This window comes from Lethenteron reissneri, chromosome 17 (assembly GCF_015708825.2).
Source record: "Lethenteron reissneri isolate LAM-NWPU_2019-01 chromosome 17, ASM1570882v1, whole genome shotgun sequence".
Lineage (NCBI taxonomy): Eukaryota > Metazoa > Chordata > Hyperoartia > Petromyzontiformes > Petromyzontidae > Lethenteron > Lethenteron reissneri.
The window spans coordinates 10,407,765-10,423,006 of record NC_083795.1 but is presented as its reverse complement, the minus strand read 5'-3'; the positions used below and the strand labels follow the sequence as shown (position 1 = coordinate 10,423,006).

Below are 15,242 nucleotides of genomic sequence, written 5' to 3'. Positions count from 1 at the left end.
TGTGGTTTTACTCTTCAACACACCGGTGGGCTAAAGTAGTGAACTATTTGTCTTTTGTCAACGTGACATTTTTTTGCTGATTGGCCGTGTCGGGTGGTGGAGGGTTACGACACATTTATAAATAACGCGATCTAACCCAAAAACGTTTATTATGAATAATATTGGTCGCGAAAGCCTACGTGTTAAACTAACTAATATGTCTATGCAGTTTTTGCATTTTCTCTCTGATCATCTCAGTGTAATTTAATTCATGGATCACAAACATGGACACCGAAAAAGATTGAACAAAAGCTGAAAAGTGTTGAAAGCATGGAGAGGTGAATATTTGACCAGAGTGCCATGATTATGTGCTTGATCTGTAATGTCTATTTACTATTGAAGCTTGACATACACGTTAGTCTGAAATACATAGCATAGGAATGTGCACTACGGGGTATCTACAACATATGAGCTGTTTGTTTTTTTGGTTGTCTATTTACTGTACAGTATTCCCTCGTTATTCACGAACGTGCTATCCACGATTTTGTCTATCCACCAATCGCATCTGGAATTATACGCGACTGCATCAAGAGAAAGAAAGAAAGTAATGAGATAAAGTTTTGAGAGAGAATGTGATTCAAGAAAGTGATGAGATAAAGTGATGAGAAAATGTTAATATAATTCATATGTATTTAAGGTAATTCCTTTTGGAGGCCAATATCCGCAAAATGTGATCTTCACGAACATCTCCGGAATATATCCCTCGCAAATAACGAGGGAATACTGTCTTTTATGCAACTGGCCAGCAGTCGATTTTTCAAGCCTATTTAATCAACATCTGGGATTTTCCCCCCATTAGAATTTCAGTTTCTTGTGTAATTTCTCCTTGAATAAGTGGCGTTTATTCAGTGTATGAAGTTTGGATAATCGATTGTACCAATTAACCACTATACATCAGTGGGAATAGGACACATTTTTACACGTCCTTTCCAAATTATGTTAGTACATGTATTAATATTTTAGAGTTTTTTTTTACAGGGGAAAGAAATGTCAAAGTTAAGGGGTGGCATAAATAGCTATTTCAAATCTCAGTCAATGGGTTATAAGCAAAATAACAGCCAACAAATTGACCAGATTACACTAAAATGTATTTAGGTTTGGCCCGCAGTAAAATGAGATGAATTCAGCAACCATGGAAATCCACACCAAATAATATAAAATACTACAATACCTATAATTAACATATTTTAAAAAAACGTGCGTGAACAAGCAACACAAACATAACATGTAAAACGTGATTGTCTCCATGTGAGTTAGGTAGGCATACTTGACAATACAGAATTATCTATGGTGTGAGAATTTACAAAAAATTGCATCCCTGATGGTCAAGTTAAATTGAACCGTCTTCATAATTTTTATATTTTTAATGATCACAAAAGTACATTTACAAAACATTACCCTAAGTGCTATCTGAATATCGATAATGCTCTTGGTTGATCTCTAAACTCAGAGGAAAAGGCTTATATTGTATGTTCCACAAACCGGTCAGACTGTGGTGACCTTCCTGACCACTTCAAACAACAAATTAACTCTCCAAATACACAAGTTTGAAAATGGGGAAACCAGTTATCCATGCATAATAAACAATTCTCGATGTTTTACAAATGAGATAGCTGTCCCTTACCCTACTCAGACAAGTTTATCAGCCTTGTCAACGAGCCCCCCCCATCTGTCGTCTTACACACACGCCCTGAGCTTCGGAAAACAGGCACATATCTCTGTCAATGCTTGCATAACGTGTGTCAACCGCAGTCGTCTTTAGACTTAGGATCTTTCAAACATATCCCCAGCAATTAACTTTACTAAGCTGTAAACCTTGTTGATACATCCAAACTTGTGTTCGCGCATCACAGTTCATTCGTGAGTATGCAACCCTATTGTGTTTTGATTCCCTTAAATGCACGGCTGAAATAGCAGTTGTCAACCAAGCTTCACCATCAGCTCCTGGTGCGCAACAGGCGTACATCACTATGCACATTTACTGCAGAACATTGATAATTGCATAGAAATTCATTTCAATTGATGCAACGGTTACTACGACATATACAGCAATTGCAGTCACAGTAACTTCTGGTCTTAAAATGTGCTGTTTGGTTACCTTTTGGAAATTGGTCAATCAAGATAGCAAATTACAAATAAACTGCAGAACATATTTGTTTGGCTTCAGGTAACCTCCGAGTATTCGGCACAACTAGCATGATGGATTTTGCCTGGTGGTAAGCCGTCTTATTATTGCCCTGGGGCTATAGAAGTAGGCACATATTTAATGCGACGGATTACGACACCATAAAAAGGCAACAACAAAACTCCAGCAAAACGCTGGGCAAGTGGCCAAGAACGAGTGGGCGTTGAACAGTCGCATGCCTCTAATTCAGTGCTTTGGAGGCGGTGGTGGTTGGTGGATCACGCAGATTTGTGAAACTCGCAAACATGCTGGCCTCCGATGTTGCCGTGAGATGGCATTACAAAAAGTGGTTTGCATTTGAATCCATGTGCGTGGAGCTTTTAATATTTTTTCACTTGTGTTAGTGGATTTTATTTTCCAGGAACTGTTTTCCTCCCACATGCCACTTAGAAATGGACTTTGTCAAACATCCAAATGTGGCATGACTTCCTGAATATACAAATAAATTACGTAATCATTCATCTTATTAACTTGACAGCATTACACTACCACCGTTGATTGCACTGCCAGGCGTAATTGCAATTTGTGTGCGTGTGGAGGCAACATGGATTTCTCACGGAGCCTCTCCACATGGCCCTTTTGTGAATCTGATGAGCCAAGGGGTTTTCAATCATGGCTCAAGAATAAAAGAGACAGTAAATCATTCTTTCTGCTTCCCGGGGATAGGGCCCTGTGAAGTGCGATAAGTGCAGCTTCATTAAATAATAAGTGGTCACCCAGGAGCGAACAACACTGACTGGTTACTGTATTTGGTGTCAAATATCCGGTTACATTTTTCTCAAAACGTTCCAGTACAATGATTTTCTAATTTAGTGAGTGCAGCAGTTCAACGCACTTAATTATTCCTTTGTATGGATACTTGCACCATACAATGTATCCAAGCCTTATTTGAAAGGGGCATTTGAGAAACATGCAACTCTCATTAAAATAATGTAATTCCTTCTTGTTGAAATATATTAAGATACATTACAGTCGTTCTAATTACTTAGAGCATCGCAATCAGTTATTATACAGCACAGTGTATCCAATTACAATGTTTTGCATATTATATTAAGATTTTTTATCCTTTCGTGAAATTAGGTGTGCTGTATCACATTACAATAAAGTATACATTGAATTTGTTGCGTCATTTTAGTCAACCAAATAGGTGTAGTGATAAAAGTGTGAACTATGTCCATCCTTTTTTTCTGCTGGAAATTGTTAAAACAGCTTTGAGATTAAAAAAAAATGGTACCCAATGTGTTGTAAACTAGTTCAAAACGATTGTAGCACCAGCTACCAGCTTCTGAATAATAACCTGATGACACATCTAATTTCAAGAGTTCCATGACAAGAGAGTGATTAACACTGCCAAGATAACTTTTTATTTTTAATGAACTTTAATTTGTATATACAGTACTGTCTTGTGATTTTCATCAATAATTATTATTTTAGTGATTTGCTTACCTACTCTTTGGTTCTTTCGGTAAAGTCACGTAGGTACCTACGTGGTACCTACGTGACTTTACCGAAAGAACCAAAGAGTATGTATGGATCCCTGCAGTCACGAAATCTTCAAATCTAGATTTGCTTACCTTTTCTATACTTTGCACTCCGATCTTTTCTGTATTGTTTGTTGTTGTAACTTTCTGACCTGCTCCTACTGGACATCTGTGAAAAAGAGCTTCATGGGTCATCGGATTTCTCCAGCATAAATATTATGATTCCGATTCACTGGGAAGGTTCTAGTACCGACAAAACACATCATTACTTTATGTACGTTGTTTATGTGTCCAACCGACAGTGCAGTTCGTGGGGTTAGTTTGACCATACTTCATTACGCTGGTAAGTGCGGGGAACATAGACGTGGCAGTATCGAAGCACATAGTAGAGTACAACAATGAATTATGCTGCACCGCTGCCGAAAGACGTAGCGCAACATTGAAGACGCCTACGACAACCGCGAACAGTGGTAACCCATTCAACCACTAACCAGGCTCAAACCTGATAATTCGTTTTTTACCCTTCTATCTGGCAACAAAACTTACACCTTTTTTACAAGGAGTCATGTTTGCATAGACCACAATACCTGCAGTCATAATGCAAACAAAAAACATAACTCTGATAATGTATGCACTGTCCTTGAAGTTGATTGGTCCACACCCGAGACAGCTTTCCTTAGAGCCTAGTCTCACATGGGTTGGACCAGATGTATAACCAACTGAATACGTAATAACTCGTTATTTACAATTATAAATTAACATTAAATATTGTAAACGTTTTTCTCTCACCTGGTTTAGATGTTTTAGAAGTTTGCATATACAGGTACCGTATGTGCCATTCATCAAAGTGATGTGTTGATCAAATGAGCTTTGGGGGTGATGCTCGTCTATTTACAGCCCTAGGCCAGTGGTGGAAATTCCACATTTGTATGGCGGTGGGGAGGGGCGAGTCTATCCATAAGGACAGTGCACACATTATCAGAGTTATGTTTTTTGTTTGCATTATGACTGCAGGTATTGTGGTCTATGCAAACATGACTCCTTGTAAAAAAGGTGTCAGTTTTGTTGCCAGATAGAAGGGTAAAAAAACAATTATATTTTTTTACTGGCAAATGAGGTTCCAATGAGGCTCAAACCTGTTTAGCTTCGAGGATCTGACAAGGTCGGGCTCATTCCGCGTGACTTTGTCATAGGCGCATTGTGTATAACCAACTGAATACGTAATAACTAGTTATTTGCAATTATAAATTAACATTAAATATTGTAAACGTTTTGCTCTCACGTGGTTTAAATGTTTTAGAAGATTGCATATACAGGTACCGTATGTGCCATTCATCAAAGTGATGTGTTGATCAAATGAGCATTGGGGGCGATGCTCGTCTATTTACAACCCTGGGCCAGTGGTGGAAATTCCACATTTGTCTGGCGGTGAGGGGGGCGAGTTTATCCATAAGACAACCACAGTTGACTTCCCCCCCCCAGAAAGCGGTTGTCGATTTTATGGACCCCAGCAGGGATGATGGGCTGAGTAAGTAGCCGTGCATTCATTACATTCGTGGATGGAGTCAGGATAAAGCTGTCCGAACATAGCAAGCGTTGTGACTTGCGTGTGTGTGTTAAAACCTAAAACCAGATTGGCCCCGGTGGTCGTTCAGGGTCAATTGGGGGGCAGTAGTGGACCAGTACGAACTCGGCGATCCGAGTTAAATTCCCGCTCACGGCCAACACCAGTGATGATTATATGAACCGTGTCTGGGCCTCCCCTAGGTCGACTCAGCCTCAAATGAGTACATGGTGCGGTACGTAAAGACAAAGGCGGCCGGGCGTGGTGCTGGCCACCCAATCCCTCGTGTGCCGCGCCGGCCTTCATAGGTGCTACTCGCTAACAGCACTTGCCCCAAGAGTTTGTTTAGGCTACACGGGGGAACTTTATCTTTGTTGAAACCTAAAACCCGATTGACCTTCGAGGAAGTCCCCTAGCCCATTGATCAGGGGTCGGATATTGTGGCTCTGGAGCCGAATGCGGCTCTTTGGCTGCCCCCTTGTGGGCAGCCGTTTAAAAATAAAATCTTAAACACAATTTAACGTGAAGATAATGTATTAAATATGGCAGGGAATGGGTCACTATGGAATGTCTTGGTGACAAAATGTAGTCAAGCGGTACTGTTAAAGATTAACTAAGGGGTGTGGGGGTGGGGACTAAACAGACGTAGTTTATTCCATCACCTAAATTGTTGTTTATAAAAGTCAGAATTTAGTTGTGTTATGTTGTATACCCGCTGCTGTGTTTGTGTACAAGTCGCTCTGCGTGTGCGATGCTGCTCTCGATCTATTCTGGATCAAAAACAAACCCCCCAACAAAATTCGCTGCCGACCCCCCTTGCCCTAATCGAGTAATTGCTCCCATGGGGGGATGGTGGTGGCTTTGATGATTGGGGGGGGGGTTAGATCGTGTAAATATAAATGTGTCGTTAAACCCGCCACCACCCGACACAGCCAATTAGTAAGCTTTGTCACGTAGACATAAACACATGCCAAATTCGTTCCGGGCACAGCACCCCCGGGTGTGTTGGAGAGCAAAGCCACGACACTTAGTTCACCTTTAACAGTACAGCTTGAGTATGGATCTCTACAGTCACGAAAACTTCAAATCTCGATTTATAATCTCGGCTCCGACATTTACAATCGACTCGTCCCTTTCGGTTTTTTTTGCTCGTTTCCGTCCGTGAGTCGCTCACCCCCTCCCGCCCCTTATGATCTGCGTGGAAGTTGAATCACCATCACCACCACCCACCCATCCACACCCACCACCACCCACACCCACCATCACCACAACCACCCACCCACCATCACCACCCACCCACCATCACCACCCACCCACCACCACCACACCCACCACCACCACCCACCCACCATCGACACCCACCCACCATCACCACCACCCACCCACCACCACCACCCTCCCACCACCACCCACCATCACCAACCCTACTACCACCATCACCACCCACCACCACCCTCCCACCACCACCCACCATCACCAACCCAACCACCACCCATCCATCCACCCACCACCACCACCCACCTACCATCACCAACCCAACCACCACCCAACCACCACCCTCCCACCACCACCCACCATCACCAACCCACCCACCACCACCCTCCCACCACCACCCACCATCACCAACCCAACCACCACCACCCACCACCACCATCACTAACCCAACCACCACCACCCACCATCACCACCCTCCCACCACCACCACCCACCCACCACCATCACCCACCATCACCAACCCAACCACCACCACCCACCATCACCACCCTCCACCACCATCCATCCACCCACCCACCACCACCACCCTCCCACCACCACCCACCATCACCACCCACCCACCATCACCACCCACCCACCACCACCCACCACCACCACCCCCCACCCATCCACCACCACCACCCCCCACCCACCCACCACCACCATCCACCAACCCAACCACCACCCTCCCATCACCACCCACCATCACCAACCCAACCACCACCACCCACCACCACCATCACCAACCCAACCACCACCACCCACCATCACCACCCTCCCACCACCACCACCCACCCACCATCACCAACCCAACCACCACCACCCACCATCACCACCCACCATCCATCCACCCACCCACCACCACCACCCTCCCACCACCACCCACCATCACCACCCACCCACCCACCACCACCACCCACCAACCCAACCACCACCCACCCACCACCACCCACCATCACCACCCACCCACCACCACCACCCACCACCACCCACCCACCACCACCACAACCACCCACCCACCATCACCACCCACCCACCACCACCACACCCACCATCACCAACCCAACCACCACCACCCACCCACCATCGACACCCACCCACCACCACCCACCCACCATAACCACCACCCTCCCACCCTCCCACCACCCACCATCACCAACCCTACTACCACCATCATCACCGAACCACCACCACCCATCCACCCACCACCCTCCCACCACCACCACCCTCCCACCACCACCCACCATCACCAACCCAACCACCACCCATCCACCCACCACCACCACCCACCTACCATCACCAACCCAACCACCACCACCCTCCCACCACCACCCACCATCACCAACCCACCCACCACCACCCTCCCACCACCACCCACCATCACCAACCCAACCACCACCACCCAACCACCACCATCACCAACCCACCCACCACCACCCACCACCACCCTCCCACCACCACCACCACCCACCACCACCCTCCCACCAACACCCACCATCACCACCCTCCCACCATCACCACCACCACCACCCACCCACCACCATCACCCACCCACCCACCACCATCACCCATCATCACCAACCCAACCACCACCACCCACCACCACCATCCACCCACCCACCCACCACCACCAACCCAACCACCACCCACCCACCACCACTCACCACCACCATCCACCCACCCACCACCACCCTCCCACCACCACCAACCCAACCACCACCCACCCACCACCGCCCACCATCACCACCCACCCACCACCACCCCCCACCCACCACCACCCCCCACCATCACCACCCACCCACCACCACCCACCACCACCATCCACCCACCCACCCACCACCACCAACCCAACCACCACCCACCCACCACCACTCACCACCACCATCCACCCACCCACCACCACCCTCCCACCACCACCAACCCAACCACCACCCACCCACCACCGCCCACCATCACCACCCACCCACCACCACCCCCCACCCACCACCACCCCCCACCATCACCACCCACCCACCACCACCCCCACCCACCCACCACCAACCCAACCACCACCCACCCCCCACCACCCACCCACCATCACCACCCCACCCACCCACCACCACCCCCCACCCACCCACCACCCACCACCACCACCAACCCAACCACCAACCCAACCACCACCCATCCACCACCACCACCCACCATCACCAACCCAACCACCACCACCCACCCACCATCACCACCCACCACCCACCATCACCACCACCCACCAACCCACCCACCATCACCACCACCCACCAACCCACCCACCATCACCACCCACCATCACCAACCCAACCACCACCACCATCAACACCCACCCACCATCACCACCCCACCACCCACCATCACCACCACCCACCCAACCACTCCCACAACTCCTTTGTCAGGGAAGCGTTGTTAACGAAACAGGAAACTGGGGCCGTCGCCTCTCTCTCTCTCACTCTTCTAATGGGACGCATCGCCATCCGGCCTACAGCGAGACCGCCGGGGCAAAAGTTTGTTGTTATTATTGTTGTTATTTCCCGTGGTTATTTCGCCTAATTTGGTCCCGTGTAATTTGTTGAGACGAAGAAGAAGAATAAGAAAAAAATAACCGCGCAAATTCAAGCGTTATTCGATTTAGTTTTGTCGGAGATCATTTTGAAAATATAATCGTAAGAAGATAAGGCCCCCGTTTCGTTTACGACGCGAGATTGCCTTTTTGGGTTGATAATTACATCGTTTACAGCTCGGTTGTTAGGCCCGGATGAGTTTTTAAGTCGTTTAAATAAGTGTCTAATGTAATAACTTTTGAAGAGGTTTATTCTCGATACGCGTAGACACGATACAGTACTCGTTCGGGATGTACTATTTAAGTTGGGAAGCGTTTACGTTGTAGGGGTTTTTTTTGGGTCACTTTGATAAACGCACGCAGATTCGCGAATCTTCACACTTCCCTATCTATTGACTACATAATGAAGTGATTCTAACAACGTGTCAATTGTAGTTGTTAAGTTTAACAGTCGGAACTAAAACGCACCAAGACTAACGTTATAAACCGGGAAGAGATTTTAAAAAGTAGTAACCGTACTGTATGTAAGTGTCCACCAATGTTGATGGGGGCCACATGAGGCTAAGTTTATCCCGTTTTATTCGTGGAAACATTAACACGATAATTGCTTTATTCTCTGGAGTTATCTTACGTTTCGGGTATGAACGTTGTTTAGAAAATCCATGAGTGTACCATTTGTCATAAGACATCCATTTATTTTGCTTGTTTTAAAAATATCAGAATCGATTGTGTGATATTAATAACGTGGAAATTACTGCATTGTGCATGCTAATTATAAATTTGCATAACGTACAACAATTTGCTAATCCACTGCAATTCTGTGTTGATCATGGGGCTATTTGGCCATTCATCACCATGCTGGTCAGTGCAGCTTTGTGAAGTAGTTTAAAGAATGATTCGGATAGCATCATGTTAACCCTGACTCAGGTTTCCAAATTCGTAAAACTACGATTATCACCCCCCCCCACCACCCCCCAATGCGCATTTCGCATATCATTAATGTTACAGGGTGATCAATTTATTTATGAATACCCACGTATTTCTAATGATCCTCTTCTCAACAGGTGATTGAATGTTGTGAAAGTGATGTCGACTTTATAATATACGCCCGGCCGCCTTTGTCTCCCCAGTGGCGATGTTCACACACCACAGCAGTTACTCGTTTGAGGCTGAGTCGACCTAGGGGAGGTCCAGGACCAGTTCAAATAAGCGTCATCGGTGGTGGCCGTGAGCGGGAATCGAACTCGGGTTGCCGGGTTCGTAGCACAGCACGCTAATCACTACACTACAGCTCCCCCCCCACACACACACAGGCGCGTACACATACACGCGCTTGCTGCAGACACAAGCAACTTTCAGGGTGGGTACGGCAGTAAACGACTGAAATAATAAACCAATGCTGCGCGAAGAACGCCTTAGACCTGCAACACATTTGTATTTCACTTTACCCGCGGAGTGTTGGGGGGGGCATGACATCACCAGGCACTCTGCATTACGCTTCCGCATACGGGTCACATGACAGATGTGACATCACAGCTCACTTGCCGTGCAAAATATATGCATTGATGCTGCTAATCATAATGCACGGGAATAATGACTTTAAACCCCCCGCCAAACCTCCTACGCATTTCACAAGTAGTACTAATCACATATCTGCATTTCCCATAAATATGCTAAATTCCTCTTGATATGCAAATAATTTTTGTCAAGGCGCTCTCCCCCCCTCCATCCCAGCTTAAATAGTCGCTCCAAGCCTGGGGTGTGTCATTCAGACTCTGTCTTCTCGACAGACCTGTTCTCCACCTGAGGACGGCTGCTTGCGTTGTGGCCGAAACGTCGTGAGAATTATTTTATTATGTTTTATTTTTATTATTTTACTATTTCCATTCTACGTGACTTTACCGAAAGAACCAAGAAGATGAATATGTGCATTATTGCGCCCCCCCCCCCCCCCCCCCCAAAAAATACAAAAGTCTATTATAATTTTTGCATGGTGTACAGTCTGGAAAGCACCCACATGGCAAATTTCACGTTTGTTGCATGTCAGGAAGTACGCTAAACATTTTGAACAGACACATTCACAAATTTCCCTTTTTTTATATATATAGATGGAGACATCACTTGAGCAATTATGAAATCCATTAGTGGGGTAGCTAGTTATACATCGCCCTGTGTCTTGTGTTTTCCCAGCTGCACCGCCGAGAGCCATCATCACATGGACGAAGTTACGAAGTGGCGATGAGGACTACATGGAACCTCTGCGTGCTGCTGGTGATGACCTGCTTTCAGCCCACCTTTTGGGATTGGAGACGAGAGGATCTGAAGGTGAAGATGGATGAGCGAGCCAGGCAGATGGAGCTGCAAATGGAAATTTTCGAACAGGAATTTGCATCCAAATCGTATTCTGTGGATGCCACTGGAAAAGTGGAGAAAAAAATGACGGATATCTATGTTAATATACTTGGCCTTGACAGTAGTTTGTTGAACAGAATACTTCTACTGATATTTTTTCTTATCTATTTGTTCTTTCCAGAAGCTTACAGTGTCCCTCATGATGATGTGCCTTCTTTCGAATCAGATTTAGTGCTGAAGCTAAACGAGGATAATGAAGTTACCCAAATATCAAACCTGCCCAACAGTGACACTTTGCAAACATTTTATGATGATCAAGTGCAGTCTAAATTGGATGAAATTACAAACAATCGAGAGTTCGTGGAGAATTTTCTTGATGACTTGGTAGATGAAATGTCTTTAAAGCATTGCATTAATACAGACTTGCTTATTGGAACATGTGTATCTCTGGCAAATTCTGGAGATTTTCAGAGCCCTCATACTTTCAGGTTTCTTATCCCACTGTCTCCACCAGAACCATATACATTTCAGATAGATGTGGAAAATGAAAACAAGTCCCTCACACATGTTAGTGTAAAGATTGAATCAAATGACTGTTCTAATTCGGCACAACAAAAATGTGCTTGCTGTTGCCATGATTGCGAAGATGATGATGACACATTGTGCCTTTTAAGCACACACAACAGTCCATCTATGGACAAGGGTGCTAATGGATGTAGCTTCATAGCTGATGAGTCACTTTACAATTTGAGAACAAATCGACTGATTGCAGGAAAGGTACTACTTTGGTTCGCATCCTTAATCGCACAAGGTTGGAAAAACATTGCACGTAAATACGATTTTGATTTGTCACTGCGAGATATTCATTCTCCCTGTGCACTGAAAATGATCTTCAAATCTGGAAGAAAGGTGTTTTTTGATGCTATTCCAGCAATAAGGTACAATGACTCTGAAATATACCTGGTGCCAAGCATTTATTCAGAGATTGCAATTGACTTCCCACAACTGCACTGGAGTCCTACTTTCTTGAAGTGTGAAGAAGTCTACATGAAATATCTCGTCAAAAGGCTCCCTACAGATTTAGGTCACTTGCAGAGTCTGAACATTTTGTCTTACCTAATTGAGCAGCAGAGGCTGAACACCGCGCATCGTTCATTCCAGCATGAGGCAGGGCTGAAATTATTCCACCTGCGCACAGCTCTGCTCCACATGTTAGCAGACAATAGCCTGACACCTGAAAACTCTGGAATGGAGCATCTGCGAGAACAGTTAAGCAACTTGCTGTGTCTACTGAAAAGGTGTCTTGAAATTAGGCACCTTAGCCATGCAATTGTTGGAAGTGCAGAGGCTAGCAAGTGCTTGTGTATTCCGGAGGTATACTGTGATTGCCCATCTCCGAATGTATTTGGTAGACTCCTCATTGGGGATCATGTTTTCCAACAAACGCGCACCTTATTTCAAGAGATGATGAACAAATTGTCACTGATTATTCCCAAAGAATGTGACTGAAGCTACTTGGTGATAAAACCGTATTACATTAAGTTAGGATTTTTAAGCAATGTATTATTTGAAGTTCTAACACTTGAGTACAGTATTACATTTTAATGGACCAGAGTACATTATTTTCCACTGAAAGAAGTAAAAAATATCAATTAAGAAACCAATTGGATGTTTTTTATTCTTACATTCCATTATTGACAATTGGTAAATGGCAAATGGGCCAGTAAGCATTGAATTGTTGGTCTGGAAACTGCACAATTAAGAGAATAGACAAGATCTTGTAACCTCATTTACATGAAAAAAATAAGTTTCGTATAGATTGTACAACGTAATAGTATCTTATTAACTGGTTTCCCAGGTCTGACATCAAATGACTTCAATCGTTACAGAACTTTCAAGAAAACTACCATATACAGTCATTAATAAAAGTTATATTTCGGTTCGTTCATGGTACTTTTAGAAAACTGAACTTGATAATGAAAAGGAACATACCAATGTGCCTAAAAATTAATATAATCATTGTATGTTACCTGCTATGACATGATAATCAAAAACATGGACTTTGCCAATTGAACAAAGGTTAAAAGATGCACAAAGATGCATGCGCGACTACGTGCTTGACATTTATTGCACTGAAAAATAGAGGAATGCGTGGATTGGAGAAAATATGCGAATTAGAGACATTGTATTTAATATGGGCTTTGTCAGGAATATTCAAGATCGGATGGCTGGTGGTTAAGATTAAACAATGGCAGCCAAAGGACACTGCTGGTGTGCAGTATATAGTTGCATTGTGACACCTTGGGGGATGAATGATTGGGCAGGCCTTCATCCAGCAGTAGAGGGCTGATGAATGGTACTTTTGCAGCAGATGATGCTATACGTGTGTGGTTAAGAACATACTTAAACTTATAATACAATTATGTATATCACTGAAATGGTAAGGTTGAATTTCTTAAGTGGTATGCATGTTTCAAACGTGTATTATACTGGTTTTCCACTTAACGTGTTGCACAAGTGACTACTAGTTTAATGTTTTTTTGACATTGTGCTCGTGAGTAAATGTAATAAAGATCAAAATAAAGTAGCACATAAGGCAAACAATGCTACAGTATGTATCAGATCATGCGTATTGGCTCTGAGGAAAGCTTGATGCAGTGCCAAGAATTATGTCTGCCATTATGTACTACTTTAATTCAATAAGGTGAACTCTATCCGTTGTATTACATTTCTGATGGTTATATATGGTATTTTAAAATCACAATTTTAATGCTGCTCCATGAATATTGCTACAATGTAATGTAACGCTTTACAATTACCTTTTGTAACGTATGTTTACCTATATTTTACATGAAAGTTTGTGCTGATAAATTACCTTTTTATAATACGGTTTTCTTTAAAAAAAAATCAAATGTCCAATTGAAATGATCTTTTCTAGGGTTTTTTTAACTGTATTTTTTTAAAATCATGGATTGCTTTCAGTCTGGATTATTTTAGTCAATTAAGTTGGCTTTGAAATGCTGCATGGTACAATAAATTATACGCAATATACTGGGAAATCCTAACCTAAAAGTACAATACAGTACTGGTATATAAAATAATTGTCTTGTAGTCTTGTAACACTGGTACTTTTAGTAGCTTTTGTGTTGTTATTTTACAAAGGCACAACAAATGCTTATGTTATGCATATTGAAATCAAGGGTTTTGCACTGTTTTTATGCCCCAATAAAATAAAAACTATTCAACATGTATTTGTATTGAAGTTTGGAATAAAATACCATTTCATAAATGCATATACTGTTTAAAGCATGGAAGAGTGAATTCAGAACATTGCATTCCCATTACAACATTCGTTAAAAGCATTGGCTTAAAAACGTTTAAGGCAGTGTTTTTGTCAGTGCTTGTGCACCACTGACATGTTGCATGATAAAAAAAAATCCAATATTAATTTGAAGCTTTCGTGACTGCAGGAATCCGTACTCTTTGGTTTTTTTGTTAAAGTCACGTAGGTTGAAACATAATAGATCACGACGTTTTGATAGCAATGTACATTTCCTCTTGCCTAAGCAGTCTGCCTGCTGTATTGTCTCACCTGAGGACAATGGCATGTGTTGCTATCGAAACATCGTGATCTAGTATTTCTACCTCCGTGACTTTACCGAAAGACCCAGAGAGTAATATACAATATGCCCGTTAGATGGCGCTATGTTATTGCATTGTCCAAATTACTCCCAGCCCGCATTGAGGTCAAGCGCAAACTCAAGTGTCATTCATACTGAGAGCTCTCTGGAGACC

General features: G+C 44.0%; 1 protein-coding gene across 2 annotated transcripts; it reads left to right on the top strand.

The window, feature by feature from the left end:
• The first annotated feature begins 8,915 nt into the window (after positions 1-8,915).
• On the top strand, positions 8,916-14,696 carry LOC133343474 (inositol 1,4,5-trisphosphate receptor-interacting protein-like). Of its 2 annotated transcripts, none has more exons than XM_061553122.1 (3): positions 8,916-9,039; positions 10,226-10,351; positions 11,286-14,696. In XM_061553122.1, exon 3 carries the CDS (start codon positions 11,334-11,336, stop codon positions 12,954-12,956), a length of 1,623 nt encoding a protein of 540 aa, XP_061409106.1. In that variant the 5' UTR covers positions 8,916-9,039; positions 10,226-10,351; positions 11,286-11,333; the 3' UTR covers positions 12,957-14,696. The 2 variants fall into 2 exon arrangements, with proteins under 2 accessions (XP_061409106.1, XP_061409104.1); XM_061553120.1 differs by having other exon boundaries at positions 8,971-9,198.
• Positions 14,697-15,242: the final 546 nt, after the last annotated feature.

Coding starts and splice junctions, on each gene's coding strand:
- LOC133343474 (XM_061553122.1), top strand. CDS start 11,334: ATGAGGACTACATGGAACCTCTGCGTGCTGCTGGTGATGACCTGCTTT.